The following is a 22,868-nucleotide window of genomic DNA, read 5'->3' as shown; positions in this document are numbered from 1 at the left end:
CAGCACAGGACAGTGGAAATACTCCCACAAAGCACTGCAATAACAGGAATCATCAAGTGTCATGGCAACACGGCTTGAGCGTGTTCATCACTGTGATTACAGGTATGAGAGTGATTCCGACAATGACTGTCAGCTGCTCCATTAATTATAGTCATGAATGTCCTTGCTGCTGTTTCAGCTCTGAGACAAGAGGAGCCGACATGTGCTCAGAGTCTGGAATTTAATTTCCAATACATGAGAGTAAAAACATGAGAAGGAAGACGACTGCTGGTGATGCAACATCTTTAAAGTCTGTTTTTGCTTAATGGTCCTGAAAACCAGCCTGCTGACCCGTCCCACCGTCTGTGCTTTGTTCTGTTCGACGCCACATTGAGTCGAGTGTGTGAACTGCAACAATGGTTGTTGTTTCTGTTGGGGTTTGTACTGTGACTTCAGTTTGATTTTGTTTTCTTCTTAGGGCAAACACTGTGGGTGAGGGGTGAATACAGACAAGCTTAATGTATTTTTTTGGCTGTTTTAATATTAAAGAACAACGAATGAGCCAGTTTTGAGTCTTATTTTAGACGTTTTGTGGAACGTGGTTTTTACTTTGTGTCTTGACTTTTTGGAAGAAGTACTCTGATCCGTGAATAAAAGCAGACATACCACGTTCTAATCCAGTACATGGAAACATCCTGAAATGTTCCAAAAGTACGCAAGTATTATCAGGATCAAAAATAAAAGTACTCACTGTGCCGACTGGCTCCTTTCACAGTGTGATATTATGAAAGAATATTATTTTTACTTATTTTTTTATTTTATAATTTTAAGAGAAAGTGAAGTGTCATGAAAGGAGGAAAACACATTTATCTTTCTCTGTGTCCTTCACCACCTTTATAAATCCCCTGTCCACACTGCCTGGATTCTGCTTCAATTCAGCCTTAATGACATCAAAGCGATTCCAGAGGCGACATGAAGGCCTCATCCACTGAGGGCGGGAGGAAAAAGTCCAGCAGCTGCTTCAGAAACAATGAGTTCAGACCTGAGCTGCAGAGCGAGGCGGTCTCTGGTGGTTCTGCACAAAGAATCTAGAAAGAAGGAAAAGTCTTTGTTCATTTTTGACTGTAGCAGAAGAGAAATCCTCCATCAACAAGCTTCACCTTGGCTTTCTCAGAGTGTTCACAGTGATGAGTCAGCACGACATCAATAGATTTGAACTCACGAGGATATAATGAACAATATATTTAATATATAATATTTGTATGAACCCACTCAGGGGAGGGACAGCGGGCCATCAGGGTTTCTCTCACACCTGGTGTGAAAGGTGTTGAGTTCATGAGCCGGTCTGGAGGACAGGCTGACAGCAGGGCCGTTCTTATTGTGGTTCGTGAGTCCGGAGTGTGTTCCAGAGGGCTGCGGGGTCTTTGGTGTTTGGATCCAGCTCCGGTCCTGGATGCTTCAGCCCTCTTCAGCTGCTGTCTCATGTCATCTGTATGATGCAGTGATCTGAGTGTCCAGGAGGAGCACTGGGGAGGGAGCGGTATGCATGTTTTCATTTTCCTCAACACTGATTCCTTTGAGAGTCTCTATTGGTCTGTAACTTGAGCGTTTCCTTGCAGAGAGAGCGCACGTTTGTCCTGCAGATGGCTGGGACAGGTGTGAGGTGGTACTTTCTTCCTCCATTGGTGGAGGGCACTGGCTCGCCGACCCCTGTAGTGCTGGGTAGCCTTTCCAGTTCCCTTCAGGGGGTGTGCAGACACGCAGCTGGCATTAATTCCCTGACGTTCAGGAGCGTATTCTGATCAGAGCTGTAGTTCATAATGGAGGCAACAGATAGAAATCTACACAAAACACTGATAAGAGGCTCATATTCATGCAGTCGACCTGATATTTAATCTTTATTTGCTTCAATTAAACTTGAACAACTTGATCAGTTAATGTTTAACTCTCACTCGCCTCTCTGGCTGTTTGGAGTTTACTTTCATTCTCTCTGGACGATGTGGAACAGATCGGTTTCTCCATCTCAACCTCCAGCTGAAGGTAATGAAACAACTTTGAAATGTTTGACCCGTTAGCTGTCATTAGCTTAGCTTCGCCAGAAACAGGCGAAACAGCAGCCGCCGTGTCGTGTCGATGTTTGTGAGCGTGAACGCTGGAATAAGAGAAGAAGCAGAGCGAGTTGATCCTGAATAGTTGTTGAGGAGACAGCAGGAAGGAGCATTCAGAGGGTGTGAGGAGCTCAAATGTTTGATTTTTGAATGAAATATGAAACTCCATCACTAAGAGCTCTTAACTCTCCTCCAACAGGAGCGAGTGAAGGAGCTTTTTGTCCGTTTGTACTTGAATTTGATCAATAATCAAAGCAAAGATCAATCTTTTCATATTTTCTGAAAGGACTTGATTGAGTCAGCCTTTTATTTTGAAAGGGTCTCTCAGCTTGAGTCAGTTCCAGTGGTGGAAAGTAACAAATTCACTGGAGTCGTGTAAATAAGTACTACCTGGAAGTACTTGTACTCTGATGATGTCTTTATATTTCTGCTGTGTCTATATTCACCTTTTTATTTCAGAACATTTTTTACTTTTCATGTTCAGATTTGAAATAAAAAACAACAGATCAGCTGATTAAACTGCCTGAAAGTCTAAAACAGTGAACAGTGGCTCCACCTCGACCAACTACAACCATGAAGTACTAGTTACACATCAGTGATACAATAACATGATCATGTAACTGTGACAGGAGCCGTCCTGATGAACTTTGTTCTCAGAGATGAAATATGATTTTTATTGCTGCCACATTAGTTTGTCTGAACGTTCATTTTTTATCTGTGTGGACTTTGGGCTCCTTATCAAGGTTCAAGTTTCATCTTTATTGTCATTATAACAAAGGACAATGAAATGCAGGTGGAGCTCCTCCACACTGAACACACAGAACATGGACAGATTCAAATATTTTAGATTAGAATAAAACATATAAACAAAGCAAATAAATTATATTTACAAGAAAGATACAGTCACATATGTACGCATTCATAATATGAATAATATGCAAGTTATAGTGCAAAACCTGAGACAGTGGGAATGAGGGCAGTGCAAAGGTGATGGTGGTTCTGTGCATAAGAAGAGCAACATCACAGAATCATTTCATGTAAAATCTATTAATGCAGTAAAATGTAGAGAACAATTTGCAACATGCAGAACATGCAGAACATGCAGAGCTGAAGGTCCATCAGAATCACTTTGTCACAGTTGGTCACTTTTGGCTCGTGTGCACTCAGACGACTTTGTTAATATCAGAGATCAGTCAGGCACAAAGAAACTTTCAGTGATGGTGAATTTACTGAATATTAAATAAACTGAAGCTTCCTGTCAAATTCAGTCAGTGTGTGTCAGTGGATGTCAATGGTCCTCCATGCATCAGGTGTGTGTGCTGGCTGCTCTTCACCTGACTGCAGCTTCATGGCGCCATCTAGTGGACTGATAGAACAGCAGCTGTGCCTCACACTGCTGTGTGACTGCATTCAGCTGACACTGATATGAAGCAGAAGATAACAGCCAATCACTGGAGGAGCAGCTGATGTTTTGACAGGAGAAATGATGTAAAGGATGATTTCAGCTGATGTGCAGATGAATGATTTGTGTTTCCTCTCCAGATCAAAGTGTGTGTGAGCTGATGTGAGTTGAGCAGCATGAATCCATGTGAGGACAGAGAGGAGGGAGTCCGTCCCTCTGAAACCAGTCTGTGTGGGGGACATGACGGCCAGACCAAAGCTCAGAGGTGAGATGAGGATCTCTAAGTGTCCAGGACTCTTCTTCATGTCAGAGCACTCAAATCACTCCAGCATCATTATTCACACTCAAAGCTCTGTGTGTGTTAAGTTGAAGCCCGGAGCATCAGGACACACCAGACTGTGCTGGACCTGGATCTGAACTTGAAACTGAACCAGAACCCAGCTGTGTGTGCAGAGGAGTGACACATCATGGATCGCCTCGTTCATTTCAAACATCATTCATCTGACGGACAGTAAGTTGATCTCAGATCTTAAAATCGGTCAGTACGTCCTGAAATGTTGTCATTGAATAAAATCATTGAGCTTCATGTTTTATTGAACTTTGGTGTGTTGATCCTTTTCATGTTGATAGCTGCTAGTTTCTCCAGCAGCTTCTGAGTCTGAACAGTGAATTTCCATCCCTGGTGGTCTTCCTCTCTGTCGAACAGGATCTCTGGGAGACCAGCCTCTGCTGGACCTGGACCTGGACCTGAACCCAGCTGTGTGTCCTTCAGGAGTGACCGGTCAATGGATCGCCCCATTAATTTTAAACAACAACATTTCTCTGACAGACAGTAAGTTGTTCTCAATAACAGTCAGGATATTTGTGGTGAGTGTAGTCTAGACGTTAGGAAACAGACCAACAGTGTCGGTGCTGATGGACCCGACACTTTAGTTTGATATTTGTCAAGAACAGGAAAATCTGCTCTGTGATTGTTTAGTTTGTGGTGTAACCTGCTGGTTAAAAGAGCAGATCATGTTGTCAATGTAGCCCTGTTATTCCCTGTTTTCACCACAGGGTGGCAGTAAAAGTTGTTACAGGTTTATACTATAGAAATGGAGCTGTAGCTGTTCAGGATGCTGTTATGATATAGCTAGTCAATGGAAATGAAATGTGAGAGGTTGAAATATTTATTATTAATTATAGCTGATGACATCTCATTATTACACAGTCCGAGAGCATGTCTTTTTTTATTTATATTTAGCTACACTTTTTCAATTAAATAAAATGCCACAATTGATCAGAATGGGGGGCTGCACGGTGGCTCGGTGGAGCCGCATGTGGCTCTTTCATCCCTCTGATGTGGCTCCTGAAAAAAATTAATGAGAATTTATTTAAAATATATTTGATTTTAGTTCGTTCATTTTGAAAGAAATCGCTCGCGCTCACAGATGACAGCTTACGATCCTGCGTAAAGATGCAGGTGTCGGCGCACAGCCCGTCAGTGCGCTGAGGGTCAGGAGCAGAAATCACATTAACCACGTTTGATTAATATTTTAATTGCCTATTATTTAGCATATATTCATATTTTTTCATTGTTCAGTGAAATAATCCTTTTATTATTCAGGCTGACAGCTGACTGCACGCGCCAGTAAAAGGATAATGGCACGCAGAGAGTGGACGCATTTTTACCGGTGGAGAATTTAAGTTCGGTGTTTTTTTCATAAATACAAGAAGGACTGAAATAGACATTGAGAATTTTACTTGAAAGAACCTTCAACCCAACGTCTTTTTGTCGGACTTGAAAATGTTTTTGTCGCACGCAGAAATGTCGTTTTGTTTTCTCTGCAATTGTTCATTGATTTCATAAACGCAACACATTATAGTTTGTTTGTACATAGTATCAAGGAAAAAAAAAACGTTATCTGCAGCGTTATTTTATTTGACATGTCAAAAGGGTTTGTGGCTCCCAGTGTTTTCTTTACTGTGGAAAACGGGTCCAAATGGCTCTTTGAGTGGTAAAGGTTGCCGACCCCTGAGCTGGAAGATCCCCAGTTCGATCCCGCCTGGGATCTTTCTGTGTGGAGTTTGCATGTTCTCCCTGTGCAGCGTGGGTTTTCACCGGGTTCTCCGGCTTCCTCCGACAGTCCAAAAACATGCTGAGGTTAATTGATAATTCTAAATTGTCCGTAGGTGTGAATGGGCGGTGTGCATGGTTGTCTGTCTATATGTGTAGCCCTGTGGTAGGCTGGCGACCTGCCCAGGGTGTCCCCTGCCTTCGCCTGAGAGACGGCTGGGATAGGCTCCAGCCCCCCCGTGACCCTGCAAAGGATTCAGCGGTGTATAGATAATGGATGGATGATCAGAATGAACCGAACCAACTGCCTGTACTGAGCTATGGCTGTACTCTGTCAGTTGTCGGGCATTTACACAAGCGTGAGCTAATTCTTCATGATTCCTCCACAGAGTGGACCAGGAGAGCTCAGAGGTTCCCAGTGGTCAGTCTGCCCAGCAGCATCAGACTCACCTGGACTCCATATTTATGGTCTGTACATGTACAACAGCTACTTTTACATCTCTTCTGTTCACAATAATGTCCATGCTGCACTTTTTAGACCAGTGGACTGTCAGTCTGTTCAACACGGATCTGATGTTTGGTTCCATGATTTCAGTTTGTGTGATTCATATAATATTCTGTTCCAGCTGCTGGAGGAGAACATTGTCACTTTTGTGAAGAACGAGCTGAAGAAGATCCAGAAGGTTCTGAGTTCAGATTACCCAGAATGCTTAGAGAGTCAGAGGGAGGATGAGGAGGTGTTGGACGATGAGGATGAAGAGCGGAGGAGGAGCAGCAAAGTGGCATTTCTGAAGATCACACAGCACTTCCTGAGGAGGATGAAGGAGGAGGATCTGGCTGACCGTCTGCAGAGCAGTAAGAGGATTTCTGTAAAGATTGAACCCGCTGGATAAATGGGACGTTCACTGATGTCTCAAGAGATGGAAGAACATATGTTTGTATTTTTAGGGTCATTAAATTGTCGTGTTCTTCATGAATCACTGAATGATCTTATTTATTGTGTCTTCATTCAGAACATCTTGCTGCAGTTTGTCAGCATCAACTTAAATCCAACCTGAAGGAGAAGTTCCAGTGTGTGTTTGAGGGGATTGCTAAAGCAGGAAACCGGACCCTTCTGAATCAGATCTACACAGAGCTCTTCATCACAGAGGGGGGGACTGGAGAGGTCAATGATGAACATGAGGTCAGACAGATTGAAACAGCATCCAGGAAACCAGACAGACCAGAAACAACAATCAGACATGAAGACATCTTCAAACCCTCACCTGGAAGAGATGAACCAATCAGAACAGTGATGACGAAGGGCGTGGCTGGCATTGGGAAAACAATCTTAACACAGAAACTCAGTCTGGACTGGGCTGAAGACAAAGCCAACCAGGACATACACTTCATGTTTCCGTTCACATTCAGAGAGCTGAACGTGCTGAAAGAGAAAAGGTTTAGTTTAGTGGAACTTGTTCATCAATTCTTTCCTGAAACCAAAGAAGCAGGAATCTGCAGGTTTGAGGAGTTCCAGGTTGTGTTCATCTTTGATGGTCTGGATGAGTGTCGACTTCCTCTGGACTTCAGCAACAATGAGATCCTGACTGATGTTACAGAGTCCACCTCGATGGATGTGCTGCTGACAAACCTCATCAGGAGGAAACTGCTTCCCTCTGCTCGCCTCTGGATAACCACACGACCTGCAGCAGCCAATCAGATCCCTCCTGAGTGTGTTGACATGGTGACAGAGGTCAGAGGGTTCACTGGCCCACAGAAGGAGGAGTACTTCAGGAAGAGATTCAGAGATCAGAAGCAGGCCAACAGAATCATCTCCCACATCAAGACATCACGAAGCCTCCACATCATGTGCCACATCCCGGTCTTCTGCTGGATCACTGCCACAGTCCTGGAGGATGTGATGAAGACCAGAGAGGGAGGAGAGCTGCCCAAGACCCTGACTCAGATGTACATCCACTTCCTGGTGGTTCAGTGTAAACTGAAGAATGTCAAGTATGATGGAGGAGCTGAGTCAGATCCACAGTGGACTCCAGAGAGCAGGAAGATGATTGAGTCTCTGGGAAAACTGTCTTTTGAGCAGCTGCAGAAAGGAAACCTGATCTTCTATGAATCAGACCTGACAGAGTGTGGCATCGATATCAGAGCAGCCTCAGTGTACTCAGGAGTGTTCACACAGATCTTTAAAGAGGAGAGAGGACTGTACCAGGACAAGGTTTTCTGCTTCGTCCATCTTAGTGTTCAGGAGTTTCTGGCTGCTCTTCATGTCCATCAGACCTTCATCATCTCTGGAGTCAATCTGCTGTCAGAGGAACAAAAAAACCCCCAGCGGTCTAAAGTATTCCGAGATGATCTTCAATCAACACATCTCTACCAAAGAGCTGTGGACAAGGCCTTACAGAGTCCAAATGGACACCTGGACTTGTTTCTCCGATTCCTCCTGGGTCTTTCACTGCAGACCAATCAGACTCTCCTACGAGGCCTGCTGACAGAAAAAGGAAACAGCTCAAAAACCCATCAGGCAACAGCCGAGTACATCAAGAAGAAGATCGAGGAGGCTCCCTCTCCAGAGAAAAGCATCAATCTGTTCCACTGTCTGAATGAACTGAACGATCGTTCTCTGGTGAATCAGATCCAACAGTCCCTGAGTTCAGGAAGACTCTCCACAGATGAACTGTCTCCTGCTCAGTGGTCAGCTCTGGTCTTCATCTTACTGTCATCAGAAAAAGATCTGGATGTGTTTGACGTGAAGAAATTCTCTGCTTCAGAGGAGGCTCTTCTGAAGCTGCTGCCAGTGATCAAAGCCTCCAACAAAGCTCTGTAAGTGTGAAGAAACTTTATTGATTTCAGAATTAATTAAATGTGCTGTTATTGACTCAAATGGAGAATAATTTCACTCTTGTTCATTATTTCCTCTTCAGACTGAGCGGCTGTAACCTCTCAGAGAGAAGCTGTGAAGGTCTGTCCTCAGTTCTCAGCTCCCAGTCCTCCAGTCTGAGAGAGCTGGACCTGAGTAACAACAACCTGCAGGATTCAGGAGTGAAGCTGCTGTCTGCTGGACTGGAGAGTCCACACTGTGAACTGGAAACTCTCAGGTCAGATCAAGTTATTGTTTGTTGTAAAAGCGTTGACAATTTTGTTAAATGTCAGAAGTCCATAAATATGAAACAGCTTCTCTAATGTCAGTTCTTTTGATTTTTTCCATCTTGACTGTTTTTCTTAATCTGACATTTAGCTGGTAACTTCAGTGTCACTCACACAGATGGGAAATTTGTGTTTCAGTCTCTCAGACTCTGAAACTTCACTGCTGAAAATATATGAAATATATTCAAATCATATCTGTGCAAAACTTTTTCACACACACACAAATTATTTCGACAGCCAAACTTTTATTTGTGAGATTTTTTCAAATCAATCTCACACATTCAGATAGGTGCAGACTATTTTTTTACATGCACACAAAAGGTGATTTACAACTGAAGGCTGTGAAATTATTTCTGAACATCATTTCACAAAAACTCAAAATATTAATGAGCCTTATTTGCTCCCATTTTTTATTTTTATATGATGTGATGTTGATTACTGGATGTCTGTTTATTCCTGATTCAGTCATGATTTATTGTCACATCTACAACATGTTTTGGATCGAACAGCAAAGAATTGAACATGTGCTGAGAAGAGACTCAACATTTTAACACAAATGTTTTTTGTCTTCTTGTTCATTATTTCCTCTTCAGACTGAGCGGCTGTAACCTCTCAGAGAGAAGCTGTGAAGGTCTGTCCTCAGTTCTCAGCTCCCAGTCCTCCAGTCTGAGAGAGCTGGACCTGAGTAACAACAACCTGCAGGATTCAGGAGTGAAGCTGCTGTCTGCTGGACTGCAGAGTCCACACTGTGAACTGGAAACTCTCAGGTCAGATCAAGTTACTGTTTGTTGTAAAAGTGTTGACATATTTCTTTAAACTCAGAAGTCCATAAATATTAAACAGCTTCTCTAATGTCAGTTCTGTTGATTGGCAGATTTTTTCCATCCAGACTGTTTTTTTTCAATGTACATTTTATTAATTCAGCTTCATTTGCTGTTCAGCATCAAATATGAATGAACCCTGGCTGAGATGGAGATCCTCATTTATGTTTGATATCATGTGACTTTGATTACTGGATGTCTCTTTATTCCTGATTCAGTCATGATTAATGACCTCAAAGCAAAGAACCTCTGTCTGTCAGTCTGTCCTTCCATTTTCTCAACAAATGTTCATCTGATGGACTTCACACTTGGTGGGTGTGTTGCTGAGGACCCAAGGAAGTACAGTGTCGACTGTGAAGTCGTTTGAATGACCTACAACTCAGAAATGGTTGAGAATTATTACATTTTAATTGAAAGTTTCTACTTTAACCTGCACATCTTTTCTATCCTTTACGGTCCTGGTTTAGTGTCCCAGGAAACTCACAGACCAGTTGCATGTGTTGTAAATCATCTCCCGTGACTCAGCCAATCAGATCTCTGCATTCTGAGAGCAAAGATTTGACGGACACAGCAGTACCCTGAGATGATTTGCCATCTGTGTTGTTCTGTGTGTTTTCAGGCTGTCAGGCTGTCTGATCACAGAGGAAGGTTGTGCTTCTCTGGACTCAGCTCTGAGATCCAACCCCTCTCATCTGAGAGAGCTGGACCTGAGCTACAATCATCCAGGAGACTCAGGAGTGAAGCTGCTGTCTGCTGGACTGGAGGATCCACACTGGAGCCTGAAGACTCTCAGGTATGAAGAGGCCTGCTGCAGCCACAGACAGTCAGTGTGATAGAGGAGGAAGAGCTGGAATCATGTTGTCTGTCTTTTTGGTTGATGGTGGATGTGAGTTTGATATGAACAGTCACACATGTAGGAAGTCATTTTCCTTTGCTCAGAACAGAAACACTGGTTGAAAGGAGATATTTGTGTTGGAGGTCTCAAGGAGAACCAACCAACCAACATGATAATTACCTGTTGGTAATAATTGATGCAGCTTGGACAGATCTCTGGATGGTAAATGTAAATTTTTCAGAAGTTTTTCAGAAGTTCCAACAAGTCTTTGCTGTGCGATTGGTCCGTCGTACCACAGTAACAGGAACGTGCACAAAACTTCCCAACACATGAAATGATGCTCTTTATATCAGGAAGAGGTTTTCTGAGACTTGAGAGATTTTGGAGGGAAACAGTCTGGGAGTGTCTGTCACTGGGTTTGATGGCAGAGGTCTGGAACCAAGGACTGCTTCTGAAGAGGGACTCTTCATGGAGTCGGGATGGTCCAGAAAGACGTTTGTGTGTGTCATCAGATGTTGTCCTCCTCCTTCACACACACCAACATCCTGTGGGTCAGTGTCAGTGTGTGAGCAGATGGTGGAGGTGAAGAGGTTTAGGTGCAGCAGGTAGAAGCAGGTCGGATGAACATATTGTGTGTGTGTGTGTGTGTGTGTGTGTGTGTGTGTGTGTGAGAGAGAGAGAAATGCTGAAAGAGGATGTGCTGGTCTGACCCCCCTCCTTTCAGGGTGGAGCCTGCTGGAGTCCGATGGTTGAGACCAGGTCTGAGAAAGTGTAAGTGTGTTTTTCATTTGATTGATGAAAACAAAGCAGCGCACATTCAACCATCTTCAAACTGTGACATCACTCATTCACATCTCTGATGTCATCATCAAACTGTGGATCAATGAACAGATGATAGATCAATAACTGCAGCTGTTTTCTTCTTGTTCTCTCCATCAGATTCCTGTGAACTCACAATCGACACAAACACAGTGAACAGAAACATCAAACTGTCTGACAACAACAGGAAGGCGACATATGTGGAGGAGCATCAGTCATATCCTGATCATCCAGACAGGTTTGACAGGTGTCGTCAGCTGCTGTGTGGAACTGGTCTGACTGGTCGCTGTTACTGGGAGGTCGAGTGGAGAGGAGACGTTGATGTATCAGTGAGTTACAGAAGAATCAGAAGGAAAGGATACAGTAAAGACTGTGTGTTTGGAGGGAATAATCAGTCTTGGAGACTGTTCTGCTCTGATGGTGGTCGTTACTCTGTCTGTCACAATAACAGAGAAACATCCATCATCTCCTCCTCCATCTCTGACAGAGTAGGAGTGTATGTGGACTATCCTGCTGGCACTCTGTCCTTCTACAGAGTCTCCTCTGACACACTGATCCACCTCCACACCTTCAACACCACATTCACTGAACCTCTTTATCCTGGCTTTGGGCTCTGGTCCTGGTCTGCTTCCTCAGTGTCTCTGTGTTCTCTGTAGGATGAAGAAACTCCTCCAGTTAGAGAAACATTCTCACTGCTGAACAGATCAGTTGAGTCTGTGCAGGATCAGTCATAGAAATCTTTAAGTTTATTATCATAAATGAATCATTGAACTTTGTACAAAATGATTCAAAGTGATTGAAAATATTCCTCATTTATATTGTGACCTTCTTCCACTTCCAGTCCTTTAAAGATGGAAGCTGTGATCATTAAATTGTGGACATGCTGCAGATTTCTACCCTCTGCTGTGTGTTGTTTTGAATTGTGGCTCTTGTTCCAATAAAAGCTGAATGTTACTGTGAGTGTTTATTGTTTTTCTCAGGTCAGGACTCGAGGTCCACCCATGTGTTTGTTCAGGGCTTAAAAAGACAGTTTAACTAATAAAAACTCATAAGAATGCTGAACATCAGAGCCAATAATCAGTCAATTCATTATTCATTATTTAAGATACATTTTCACTGTTATGATTCCTGACGATAATCTCACCTCATGCATGATTATCTCATCTTGAGGCCCTGCAGAGGCCTCAGTTTTCAGTTTTCTCTTCTCAAGCCTTTATTGTGTGACATTAAGTCGCCCAATTCTGCCAGCAGGATGCCAAAAAATTGATTCTTTTACATCAGAAATGTTGTCATGAAGAGACTCAGGAGGCTTCATCGTAACCAAATCTAAACCACAAAACAAAATGAAAATGATACGAAACCAAAGATAGTTTCTGTTTTTATTTCATACATCAGGCTGGTTTGAATGCACAATGCAAATCTCTAACTTTCCAGCGTTAATGCTTCTATAAATATACCTGTTAATAAAGGTTTATTACTTTCACTTTCAGCTGTGTTGGCTGTCATTCGCAGCAGGAATCAGGCCCATATTCAACACACAGAAGAACTTTTCATCTGTAACTTCAGCTCATTCTTTCTGTACATGTGAATAAATGAATGTGTTGAATTGTAATGTTGTCTATTGTTCAGGCTACAAGAATAAATGTCCAGTTAACAGATGTGGTTGGAGTCAAACTCTGCCTCCGCTTCCGGGGGTGGAAGTTTACTTTCACTTTCTCTTCTGATGTGACGCAGATTATTTTCTCCATCTCAACCTGCAGCTGAAGGTGATGAAACAACTTTGAAATGTTTTACTCGTTAGCACAAGCTGTCGTTAGCTTAGCTTCACTGGAAACAGCAACGATCCGCAGCTCCATCCTTCATTTCTCCAAACTCTCAGCTCTGAGTGTATCTGTGAACTCGAGACGAAGGAGGTGAAACAGCAGCCGGTGAAAACAGCCGCCGTGTTGTGTGGATGTTTGAGAGAGTAAACGCGGGGATGAGGGTAGAAGTAGAGAGAGTTGGTGCTCATGAGTTGAACACAGAGTCGTTATTTCTGTGTAGCACCACTTACTGATGGCTGAAGGCAGCTTTTCCTGCCTGGTTCAGCCTGTGGAGCAGGCGGAGACGAGCCGCTGCTCTCCCGCTGTCTGTGCCTGTGAAAGCGGCTTCGCTCGGCCGGACAGCCGCTGGAGAACAGCTGCTGGTGTCGGTGAACGTCCTTCTGTTTCCACTACAGGACTAATGTGGAGACAGGATGGGAGTCAGAGAGGTTCTCACAGCTTTCTGAACATTCAACAGGTTCTTCTCAAAGACAAGAAACAGCATGAAATGAGCCGTCAGAGCTCCAACACTCCTCCAACAGGAACTAATGTCCGCTCCTCTGTTTGACAGGAAGATGCTCATTACCCCAAAAACATGTTTGATCAGCAGCTGCTGAACAAGAAATACATGAAACACATTCATTTACCTTCATCTTTCAGTGTTTTATTGACTCTTTATTGATTTCAGGACACTGTTGATCAATATTCAGAGATCTATCCTCAAGAGTCAGCAGTGGTAGAAAGTGAGTACATTTACTCAAGTATTGTACTGAAGTACAGTTTTCAGGTACTTGTGCTTTACTCACAGTCACAAGAGACATTTCACGACAGAACAAGTACTTTTACTGCAGATACTTAAACAACATAACACTGACAAAACTTGAGTACTTTTACTTGAGTAAGAGTTTGAATGCAGGACTTCTACTTGGAATGGAGTATATTTGTGTATTGTTGTATGAGTACTTTTTCTTCAGTGAAGCTTCTTCAATTCATGAATTAGAGGAGAACCAACTGAACATTGTCTCTGTTTGAACTTATAATTAATGCCTGTAATTAGATTAATTTACAGGAAAATTTCGAGGTCATTATTAGGAACGTCTGTACCTCTAAAAAGTCATGATTTATTTGTATAAATGTTTTGATAAATTGTGTTGTTTTTATTGTCAGTGATGGGACTGATTGAATGTTATTATAGTGGAGATTTAATCCCACATGTTGGTGTGAAATAATCACCTGTAGCTTGTTGCATCAAGTCATTTTCTGCAGAGACTGTGTAGGTGGAGAGATTCTCTCAGATCACATCAGTCCATCTTTGTCCTTCAGTGTGTCAGTGGATGTCAATGGTCCTCCATGCATCAGGTGTGTGTGCTGGCTGCTCTTCACCTGACTGCAGCTTCATGGCGCCATCTAGTGGACTGACAGTAGAACAGCAGCTGTGCCTCACACTGCTGTGTGACTGCATTCAGCTGACACTGATATGAAGCAGAAGATAACAGCCAATCACTGGAGGAGCAGCTGATGTTTTGACAGGAGAAATGATGTAAAGGATGATTTCAGCTGATGTGCAGATGAATGATTTGTGTTTCCTCTCCAGATCAAAGTGTGTGTGAGCTGATGTGAGTTGAGCAGCATGAATCAGCACTCAATTACACTCAAAGCTGCGTGTCTGTTAAGTTGAAGCCCAGAGCATCAGGACACACCAGACTCTGCTGGACCTGGACCTGAACCTGAACCCAGCTGTGTGTGCTTCAGGAGTGATCGTCAATGGATTACCCCATTAATTATAAACAACATTTCTCTGACAGACAGTAAGTATTTCTCAGCACTAAAACCGTGTTGGACAGTCACCTGTGAAATGTTCATATTGACTGAAATCATTCAGCTTCATGTTTTATTGAACTTTGGTGTGTTGATCCTTTTCTTGTTGATAGCTGCTAGTTTCCAGCAGCTTCTGAGTCTGAACAGTGAATTTCCATCCCTGGTGGTCTTCCTCTCTGTCTAACAGGATCTCTGGGAGACCAGCCTCTGCTGAACTTGGTCCTGGACCTGATCCCAGCTGTGTGTCCTTCAGGAGTGACCGGTCAATGGGTCACCCCATTGAGTTTAAACAACAACATTTCTCTGACAGACAGTAAGTATTTCTCAGTGTTAAAATCACGTTGGACGATATCACCTTGATTTTCAGCATCGTTCTTCTTCACATTCATTTATATTCTCACATGTGAAAGCTGCCCAGTTGAACCAGTCTTCAACTCTTGACTTCTGTTTCACATTTTCTCCACACACACGTTCTGACTGATGACTGCATGAGTATAAAACAGTGATTTCATTGACGTCTGATGCAGAGAAGGATGTTCTGGAAAATTAAAGTCTGCAGAAACTCAAGGAGGAGAAAAATCTTCCAAAGTCTCCTCATGATGACATTTGCTCTTTCAATTTTGTCCGAAATGCTTCACCTACCATCATCTATAAACAACAGTCAGGATGTTTATGGTGAGATTAGTGAGACGTTAGAAAAAATCTGCTCAGAGTCAGTTGTGTTCTGCTTTGGTCCAATAAGATGAGATAAGACTTTATTACCCCCCTACCCGAACCAGGGTTTGTCCACACCCTGCTTTTATTGGTGCAGTTGGTGAGAGGCAGGGGTAGATGATGGTAGTGCGGCATTTGGCAGTTACATGTGGCATCCAGGCCTGTGGTAGCATTGTAGCAGCTAACAATAGCTAAAGCGGTGGTAGTATGATCGTATCTTAGCAGTTAGCATTGGCATCTAGCAGTTAATATTAACAGTATAGGTGAATCTAGCTTTATTGTCTTCTTCTGTTCTTCTTAGCAGTTAGCTGTTCGCATTTAGCATTAGCTAAATGGTAGCATCGGTACTGTAATGTCTTCTTCTGTTCTTCTTAGCGGTTAGCATTAGCATTAGCATTACCTAAATGGTAGCATCTGTACTGGCCACTACCTGGAGCATCTCCTAAACAGGCCTGGGTCAGTTGAACGTGGCGGTGCTGTTTGGATTGTGTAAGAGCAGTGTGAACTGGCACTAGGGGGGGTGACTCTGGGGCGCCGGAGTTCACCGCCTAGCCTCCTGGAGGTGTAGTGGGACTAAGTAGGCGAAACACCGTTTAAGGGAGGTTTCCACCTGATGACCCCCAGAGACGTGTTAGGAATCACTGCTCTTTGGCAGGTATAGAGGCAGATTAGGGCTCCAAGGTTCTTCACTGAGAATGAATCCTCTTTTTGAGCACAAGTATCTTGTGTTTAAATTAACTAATCTCACAATGGAGAAAATCACTTTCATTTTCATCACAGAAACTCTACAGAACACACAAGGGGGGGGGATGCATACAGCAAGTGGATGTGCAAATAAGAACAAACGGAGCGATGAATTACAACTATGCAAACACCACAAAAAGAATTTCAAAAATGTAAAAAAAGAAAAAGAAACTGCTGTCCGTGATGCAGTGCGTGAGGTCGTCGATGTCATCTCCATAAGAGCTGCAGAGCATGCTCCAATATTTGATGATCGACAGACTGAAATCATTCAGCTTCATGTTTTATTGAACTTTGGTGTGTTGATCCTTTTCTTGTTGATAGCTGCTAGTTTCTCCAGCAGCTTCTGAGTCTGAACAGTGAATTTCCATCCCTGGTGGTCTTCCTCTCTGTCTAACAGGATCTCTGGGAGACCAGCCTCTGCTGAACTTGGTCCTGGACCTGATCCCAGCTGTGTGTCCTTCAGGAGTGACCGGTCAATGGGTCACCCCATTGAGTTTAAACAACAACATTTCTCTGACAGACAGTAAGTTGTTCTCAGTATTAAAATCATGTTGGACGACATCACCTTGATTTTCAGCATCGTTCTTCTTCACATTCATTTATATTCTCACATGTGAAAGCTGCCCAGTTGAACCAGTCTTCAACTCTTGACTTCTGTTTCACATTTTCTCCACACACACGTTCTGACTGATGACTGCATGAGTATAAAACAGTGATTTCATCGACGTCTGATGCAGAGAAGGATGTTCTGGAAAACTAAAGGCTGCAGAAATTCAAGGAGGAGAAAAATCTTCCAAAGTCTCCTCATGATGACATTTGCTCTTTCAATTTTGTCCTAAATGCTTCACCTACCATCATCTATAAACAACAGTCAGGATATTTGTGGTGAGATTAGTGAGACGTTAGAAAAAATCTGCTCAGAGTCAGTTGTGTTCTGCTTTGGTCCAATAAGATGAGATAAGATAAGACTTTATTACCCCCTATATTAAAGAAGTTCTGTTCTGATACGGAACTACTGAGGCGTCACTGACGCGGGTGGTGGCTAGGCTGACGCGCTAGATGTTCCCTGAGGCTATTTGCTAGCTACAGTGTGACTTACTGTGATTTGAAATAAAACAACGGTGCTTTTTGAGTCATTGGTGATCCATTTATTTTACGAGTCCAACAACAGGTTACGCACCGTAGTCACAAGTCGAAATCAACAACAGTAAGCCAACATAGCGTAGCGGTGTACCGGTGTAGAGGTGTAGCACGTAGCGGTGTAGCGGTGTAGCAGTCAAAACCCTTTGCCCTTCCGGGTAGGACGCCTAACCAACAACAGATGGTTCCTACCTAAATACCTGACGGAAGGTTAATTATTATGCGCCACCCAGTGGACAAAACATAAATCAAACTCATAAAGAAACCATACATTTTGGCTCCTACACACCGGCCCCTAATTGTTGATGGCAGGCAGACACAACAATTCAAAATAAAAAAAAAAAAAAAAAGGAACCGAAATGTAGCAAAACACCAAGTGATAAGCACAACGTAATACCACATTTATAATCATACCCCATGAACTAAGCAGAGTTTGGTCACAGGTCTTTCAACTGTGTTTGATTTTGTCTGCAACCTGACAGATCGTACCAGGCCCTGCCTATCAGGAAATACCTCAAGCACCCTCGCAAGTGGCCAAGATCCACGAGGGGCAGAGGCATCCATGATATCAACAATGTCTCCAGTTTTCAAGCTCCTCTTTTTCTCATGCCATCTTTGTCGTTCTTGAAGCAAAGGCAAATATTCTCTGACCCATCTCTTCCAGAACAAATCAGCAATATATTGCACTTGTCTCCATCTTCGTTTGACTCCTGGTGGCATAGCGGGCTTTCCTTTCAGCAAGAGCAGGTGATTGGGTGTGAGCGGTTCTCGATCGGTTGGGTCATCAGAGAACTTGGTAAGCGGCCTGTCATTCAAAATGGCTTCCGCCTTGCAGAACGAAGTATGCAAAGCGTCATCATCCAGTGTCTGCTGACGTAGCACTGAACTTAGGACCCTTCTCACCATGCGGATCATCCTCTCCCAGACGCCACCATGATGTGAGCCTGCTGGCGGGTTGAAACTCCAGCGTATTTCAGCTTGTGCCAGGACTGCTTCAATCCGCTGATGGTTAAGCGCAGTTAAGGCTTCTCTCAGCTCCCTGTCTGCTCCAATGAAATTTGTGCCATTATCTGAAATCAGGTGAGTCACTTGCCCTCTTCTGCTTATGAAGCGCCTCAGAGCATTGATGCAGGCATCTGTCTCCAGGGAAACTGCCACCTCCAGATGGATCGCTCTGCTGGCTAAGCAGGTAAATATGGCTCCATACCGCTTGCAAGTCCCTCTTCCTTTCCTTACTTCCACAGGACCGAAGTAGTCTACCCCGGTGTTGGTGAAAGGGGGTAAGTCTGGCTGAATCCGCACCTCTGGAAGATCAGCCATCTTTTGTTCCAGGAGACGTCCATTATAACGTCTACAGAAGCTGCATTCTGTGATCACTTTCCTGACTGCTGCATTTGCCTTGGTAATCCAGAACTTTTTTCTCACTGATGACAAGGTGTGTGCACGACCAGCATGGCCCAGGCTTTGATGAACATGTTTGAGGATGAGTGCTGAGAGGGGTTGCTCTTTACAGAGGATAATGGGGTGTTTGGACTCCTCAGGCATTGCTCCTCTACTCAACCTCCCTCCAACTCTTAATAGGCCATCGACAAAGACTGGGTCAAGCTTGTATATGGGGCTGTGGCGACTCACTGCTGCCTTTGCAGAGGACAGTGCAGCAATCTCCTTCTTGAACTGCTGCTGCTGGCAATAGCGAATGGCTGCATTCTCTGCCTCCAGCAGATCGTCTACCGTCAGGATGGTACCCCTGGGTGTTACAGTGAAACTCTGGCCATCAGTTGCACTCGACTGGATTGTCACAGGCCCCTTCAGCTGTTTTCTCCAGCGAGCCTTCTCCAATAGAACGGCCTTCAAACGGAGAAACCAAGCAGCTGCCCTCTTGAGCCTCTTCCAGTCAGAAAAATAACTAATGAGCTGGTCAGTTGGTGTAACAGCATGGCACACATTGATGGCATTCATGGCAGCCTCTCTCTTCACCTCTTTGTCATCAGCACTCAAGGAAACATCAAAAGCATTGTTAGGCCAGTCATCCTCATGCCTCCAAAGAAATGCGGGCCCTGTCCACCACCTACTGGTCTTCAGGAAGCCTGCCACCTTCAATCCCCTCGACGCGTCGTCAGCTGGATTATCTTTGGAGCACAAATGCCTCCATTGCCATGGTTCTGATGACTCTCTGATTGTTGAGATCCTGTTTGCCACAAACGTGTGAAACCTCTTGTCCTCGTTCTTGATGTATTTGAGGACTGAAGTACTGTCTGTCCAAAAGACAGAATCCTCAAATGTCCACTTCAGTTCTTCCTTCAGCATTGAGTCCATCCGCACAGCAAGAACTGCTGCAGTCAGTTCAAGCCGGGGAATAGTCACTGCTTTCAGTGGTGTAACTCTAGCTTTGCCAAGGAGAAAGGAGACCTGTACTTGATTTTGCTGATTCAACATCCTCAGGTATGTCACGGTTCCATATCCAGCTTCGCTGGCGTCGGCAAAGTGATGTAGTTGGGCTCGAGCAGCCTTGCCATACGTTGCTGGTTTGACACACCTGGGTATTTTGAAGGTGTTGAGCAGGTCCAAGTCCTCCAGCCATGAGTTCCACTGGCATAAGATGTCAGGTAGCAAAGAATCCTCCCATCCACATCCTCTCCTGCATAGCTCCTGTAGCATCATCTTTGCAGGCAGCGTAACTGGGGCCAGGAAACCCAGAGGATCATATACTGAGCTGATGATGGACAACATACCACGTCTGGTAAGTGCCCGTTGCTTCAATTCGATCTTGAATCGGAATGAGTCTGTTTCCACACACCACAGTAGACCTAAGGCTCTCTCTACTGGCAGCTTGTCACGGTCAAGATCCAGTTCCTTTAGATCCTTAGCCCTTCTGTCTGTTGCTATGGCTTGCAAGACACCAGGGCTGTTGCTGACAAACTTCTCCAGGGTGAAGCCTCCCTTCTGGCACAGTGCAGTCAGGTCCTTGATTGCCTGAATGGCAGCTGCTTCTGTGGCACAGCTTTTCAAGTAGTCGTCAACATAAAAGCTTTCCTTGACAGGCTGACATACACTGGCAGGAAACTCAGACTGGTGGTCATCAGCATTTTTCCTCAGTGCATAGCTAGCACAGCTCGGTGAGGACACTGCACCGAACAAGTGCACGGTCATCCTGTATTGCCTCAGCTCCTGAGTGATGTCTCCATTCGGCCACCACAGAAAACGGAGAAAGTCTCTGTCTTCCTCTGCGACCTTCACTTGATGGAACATTGCCTGTATGTCACCCATAAACGCTACAGGTTCCTCTCTGAAGCGTAGCAGGACGCCCAATAATGAGCTTGTGAGGTTAGGCCCCTGAAGCAGCTCTTTGTTTAAGCATGCTCCTTGGTAGGTGGCACCACAGTCGAACACGACCCGAAGGGTACCTTTCCTTGGGTGGTGGACTGAGTGATGGGGAATGTACCAGACTCTACCAGGTTCGCCTTGAAGCTTCTGCAGTGGCACGGGTTCTGCATAGGTGTTGCTGATAAGGCCATTCACGTATTCAGCATACTCCTGGTGCAAGCCTTGGCTATTGAGGAACCTTCTCCTTAGGCCCTGCATCCTCTGCTTCACCACGGCGATGTTGTTGGGCAAAGACACCTCTTTCTTCTTAAAAGGCAACTTCAGGCAGTACTTTCCATCCTGCAGCTTTGCTGACTGATCCATGGTCTCCATAAACTGAATGTCACTTCTAGACATTTCCCTTTCCTCCACAGTCTTTTCATTGAAGTCGTGGTTGTATTGACTCACAAGCATTTGCTCAAGTGTTTGAAGAGAGATGCGGTTCACTGTGGCAGAGGGTACTGGAGCGCCACTGCTTCCACTCAGTGGGCCATTGACTACCCATCCCAGCACGGTCTTAATGGCATAGGGCCCATTGTCGCGGCTGTTGATGACCTCCCAGGGCTCTAATACCCTGGGTGCCTTGGTGCCAATCAACAAATCAACATTCGCCTTCACGCTTGGGATGCGCACCTTCGACAGGTAGGGCCACCTAGCCAGATCCTCAGATGTGATCATGTTCTCCACAGTGACAGGCATTTCCTTCTGTGTGAAGACTTCAGGTAGGGGATAGAAGTTGTTACTGTCCACCTGTGACACCTCTAGCCCAGACAGGGTGTATGCAGGAACGACCTTTTCATGCCCCATTGTCCTCAACAGGAAGCTGGTCCTTTTGCCTGTGACACTGAGTTTTTGCATGAGGTGTTCTGAGCAAAATGTAGCTGAGCTACCAGGGTCCAGGAAGTCATATGTTGTTATAATGCGACTTCCCTTTGCAGACTTCAACTTCACAGGCAGAATGGACAATACACATTGGTCTCTACCGGCCCCTGTATGCCCACATGTTTCACTGGAGGACTGCTGGATGTCAGCAGAATCCTTTGACTGTCCTGGGGTCTGTTGCTGTTTAATATGAAGCGCAGTTGGATGAGTCTTTCCACAGGTTTGACATGTCAAGCGCTGTTCACAGTCCTTGCTCATATGTCCAGGGCGTAAACAGGCGAAGCAAACTCCCTTTTGCCTCAAGAGGAGGATTTTGTCCTTGTGCTTCTTGCCTCTGAAATGCCTACATTCTTCCACCAGATGGCGACGATCACAGCACAGGCATTTCACTTCATCCACATCTTGCGACTGGTCCTTGCCATCACCAGACACATCCGTTGATGTTACAGCAGCAACAATGTTTCCCTTTACATTGCCCCTGGGCTGTGACTTGAACTTTGATGGCGGCCTTGTCATAGATGAGGCAGAGGGTGGATCCTGAATATCGCCGAACAAGGGGTCAGACAGAATTTTGACACGCGGTTCGATGAACTGCACCAGGTCAAAGATATGGGCTCGGTCATGAGTTCTCTCCAAGATGTCATGAGCTGTAATGCGCCACTGTTCTCTCAATTTAAATGGCAGCCTTGAGAGAATGGTCCTCATATTTACAGGCATATCCAGCTCCTGCACATAGCTCAGTTCCTGCATAACGTTACAGCAGCCACGTAAAAACAATGAGTAGGCCTGCAGTGACTTCACATCTTCTGCTTTAATAGCTTGCCAGGCCAAAGCCTTCTTCATGTAGGCTGTTGCCAACTTGTATGGATTGCCAAAATGTTCAATGAGGAGGCCCTTTGTCACTACATAGCCACGATCTGGCGCCATATGCTGGCAGCTGCGTACCAATTCCTGTGGCTGACCTCTGGTGAACTGCTCTAGATAGTACAGGCAATCTCCTTTTCCAGCCTTACTCTCCACACCCTGTTCAAAAGCCTTCATGAATGGTCGAAACTGGAGAGGGTCCCCATCGAACACCGGTATCTCTCTTGATGGTAGAGATGAGATGTGCTGTTCATGAACCAGGGCGGCTGTGATGTCATTCTGCCTTTGCAATATATCCAGAAGCTCAGGTGAGTGTGCTGTATTGGATGCATTATTGGTAGGAAGTGGTTGTGCAGCCATCACATGCTGTTGATGTGCTC

General features: G+C 44.6%; 2 protein-coding genes across 3 annotated transcripts in view; both read left to right on the top strand.

Annotated features, from left to right (window-relative positions):
• The first annotated feature begins 4,223 nt into the window (after positions 1-4,223).
• The window catches only part of LOC121627468 (NLR family CARD domain-containing protein 3-like), a 42,998-nt gene continuing 24,353 nt past the window's right edge, over positions 4,224-22,868 (top strand). The window contains exons 1-3 of one of the 2 annotated variants that reach the window (XM_041966397.1): positions 4,224-4,321; positions 14,969-15,094; positions 16,637-16,762. In XM_041966397.1, coding sequence (XP_041822331.1) covers positions 4,275-4,321; positions 14,969-15,094; positions 16,637-16,762 — 299 coding nt within the window. In that variant the 5' untranslated portion in view covers positions 4,224-4,274. The remainder of the gene's footprint in view (positions 4,322-14,968; positions 15,095-16,636; positions 16,763-22,868) is intronic. The other variant, XM_041966396.1, reaches the window with a different exon arrangement.
• On the top strand, positions 9,302-12,121 carry LOC121627473 (stonustoxin subunit alpha-like; the record flags this gene model as incomplete). Its single annotated transcript, XM_041966400.1, has 4 exons — positions 9,302-9,453; positions 10,127-10,300; positions 11,067-11,113; positions 11,282-12,121. Coding segments are annotated over 4 exons (909 nt in total), but the record flags the coding sequence as incomplete, so codon positions are not given.

The sequence above is a fragment of the Chelmon rostratus genome, chromosome 24 (assembly GCF_017976325.1).
Source record: "Chelmon rostratus isolate fCheRos1 chromosome 24, fCheRos1.pri, whole genome shotgun sequence".
Taxonomy (NCBI): Eukaryota; Metazoa; Chordata; class Actinopteri; order Chaetodontiformes; family Chaetodontidae; genus Chelmon; species Chelmon rostratus.
Note: the sequence above shows the minus strand (reverse complement) of the source record. Positions and strands in the feature narration are given on the sequence as shown.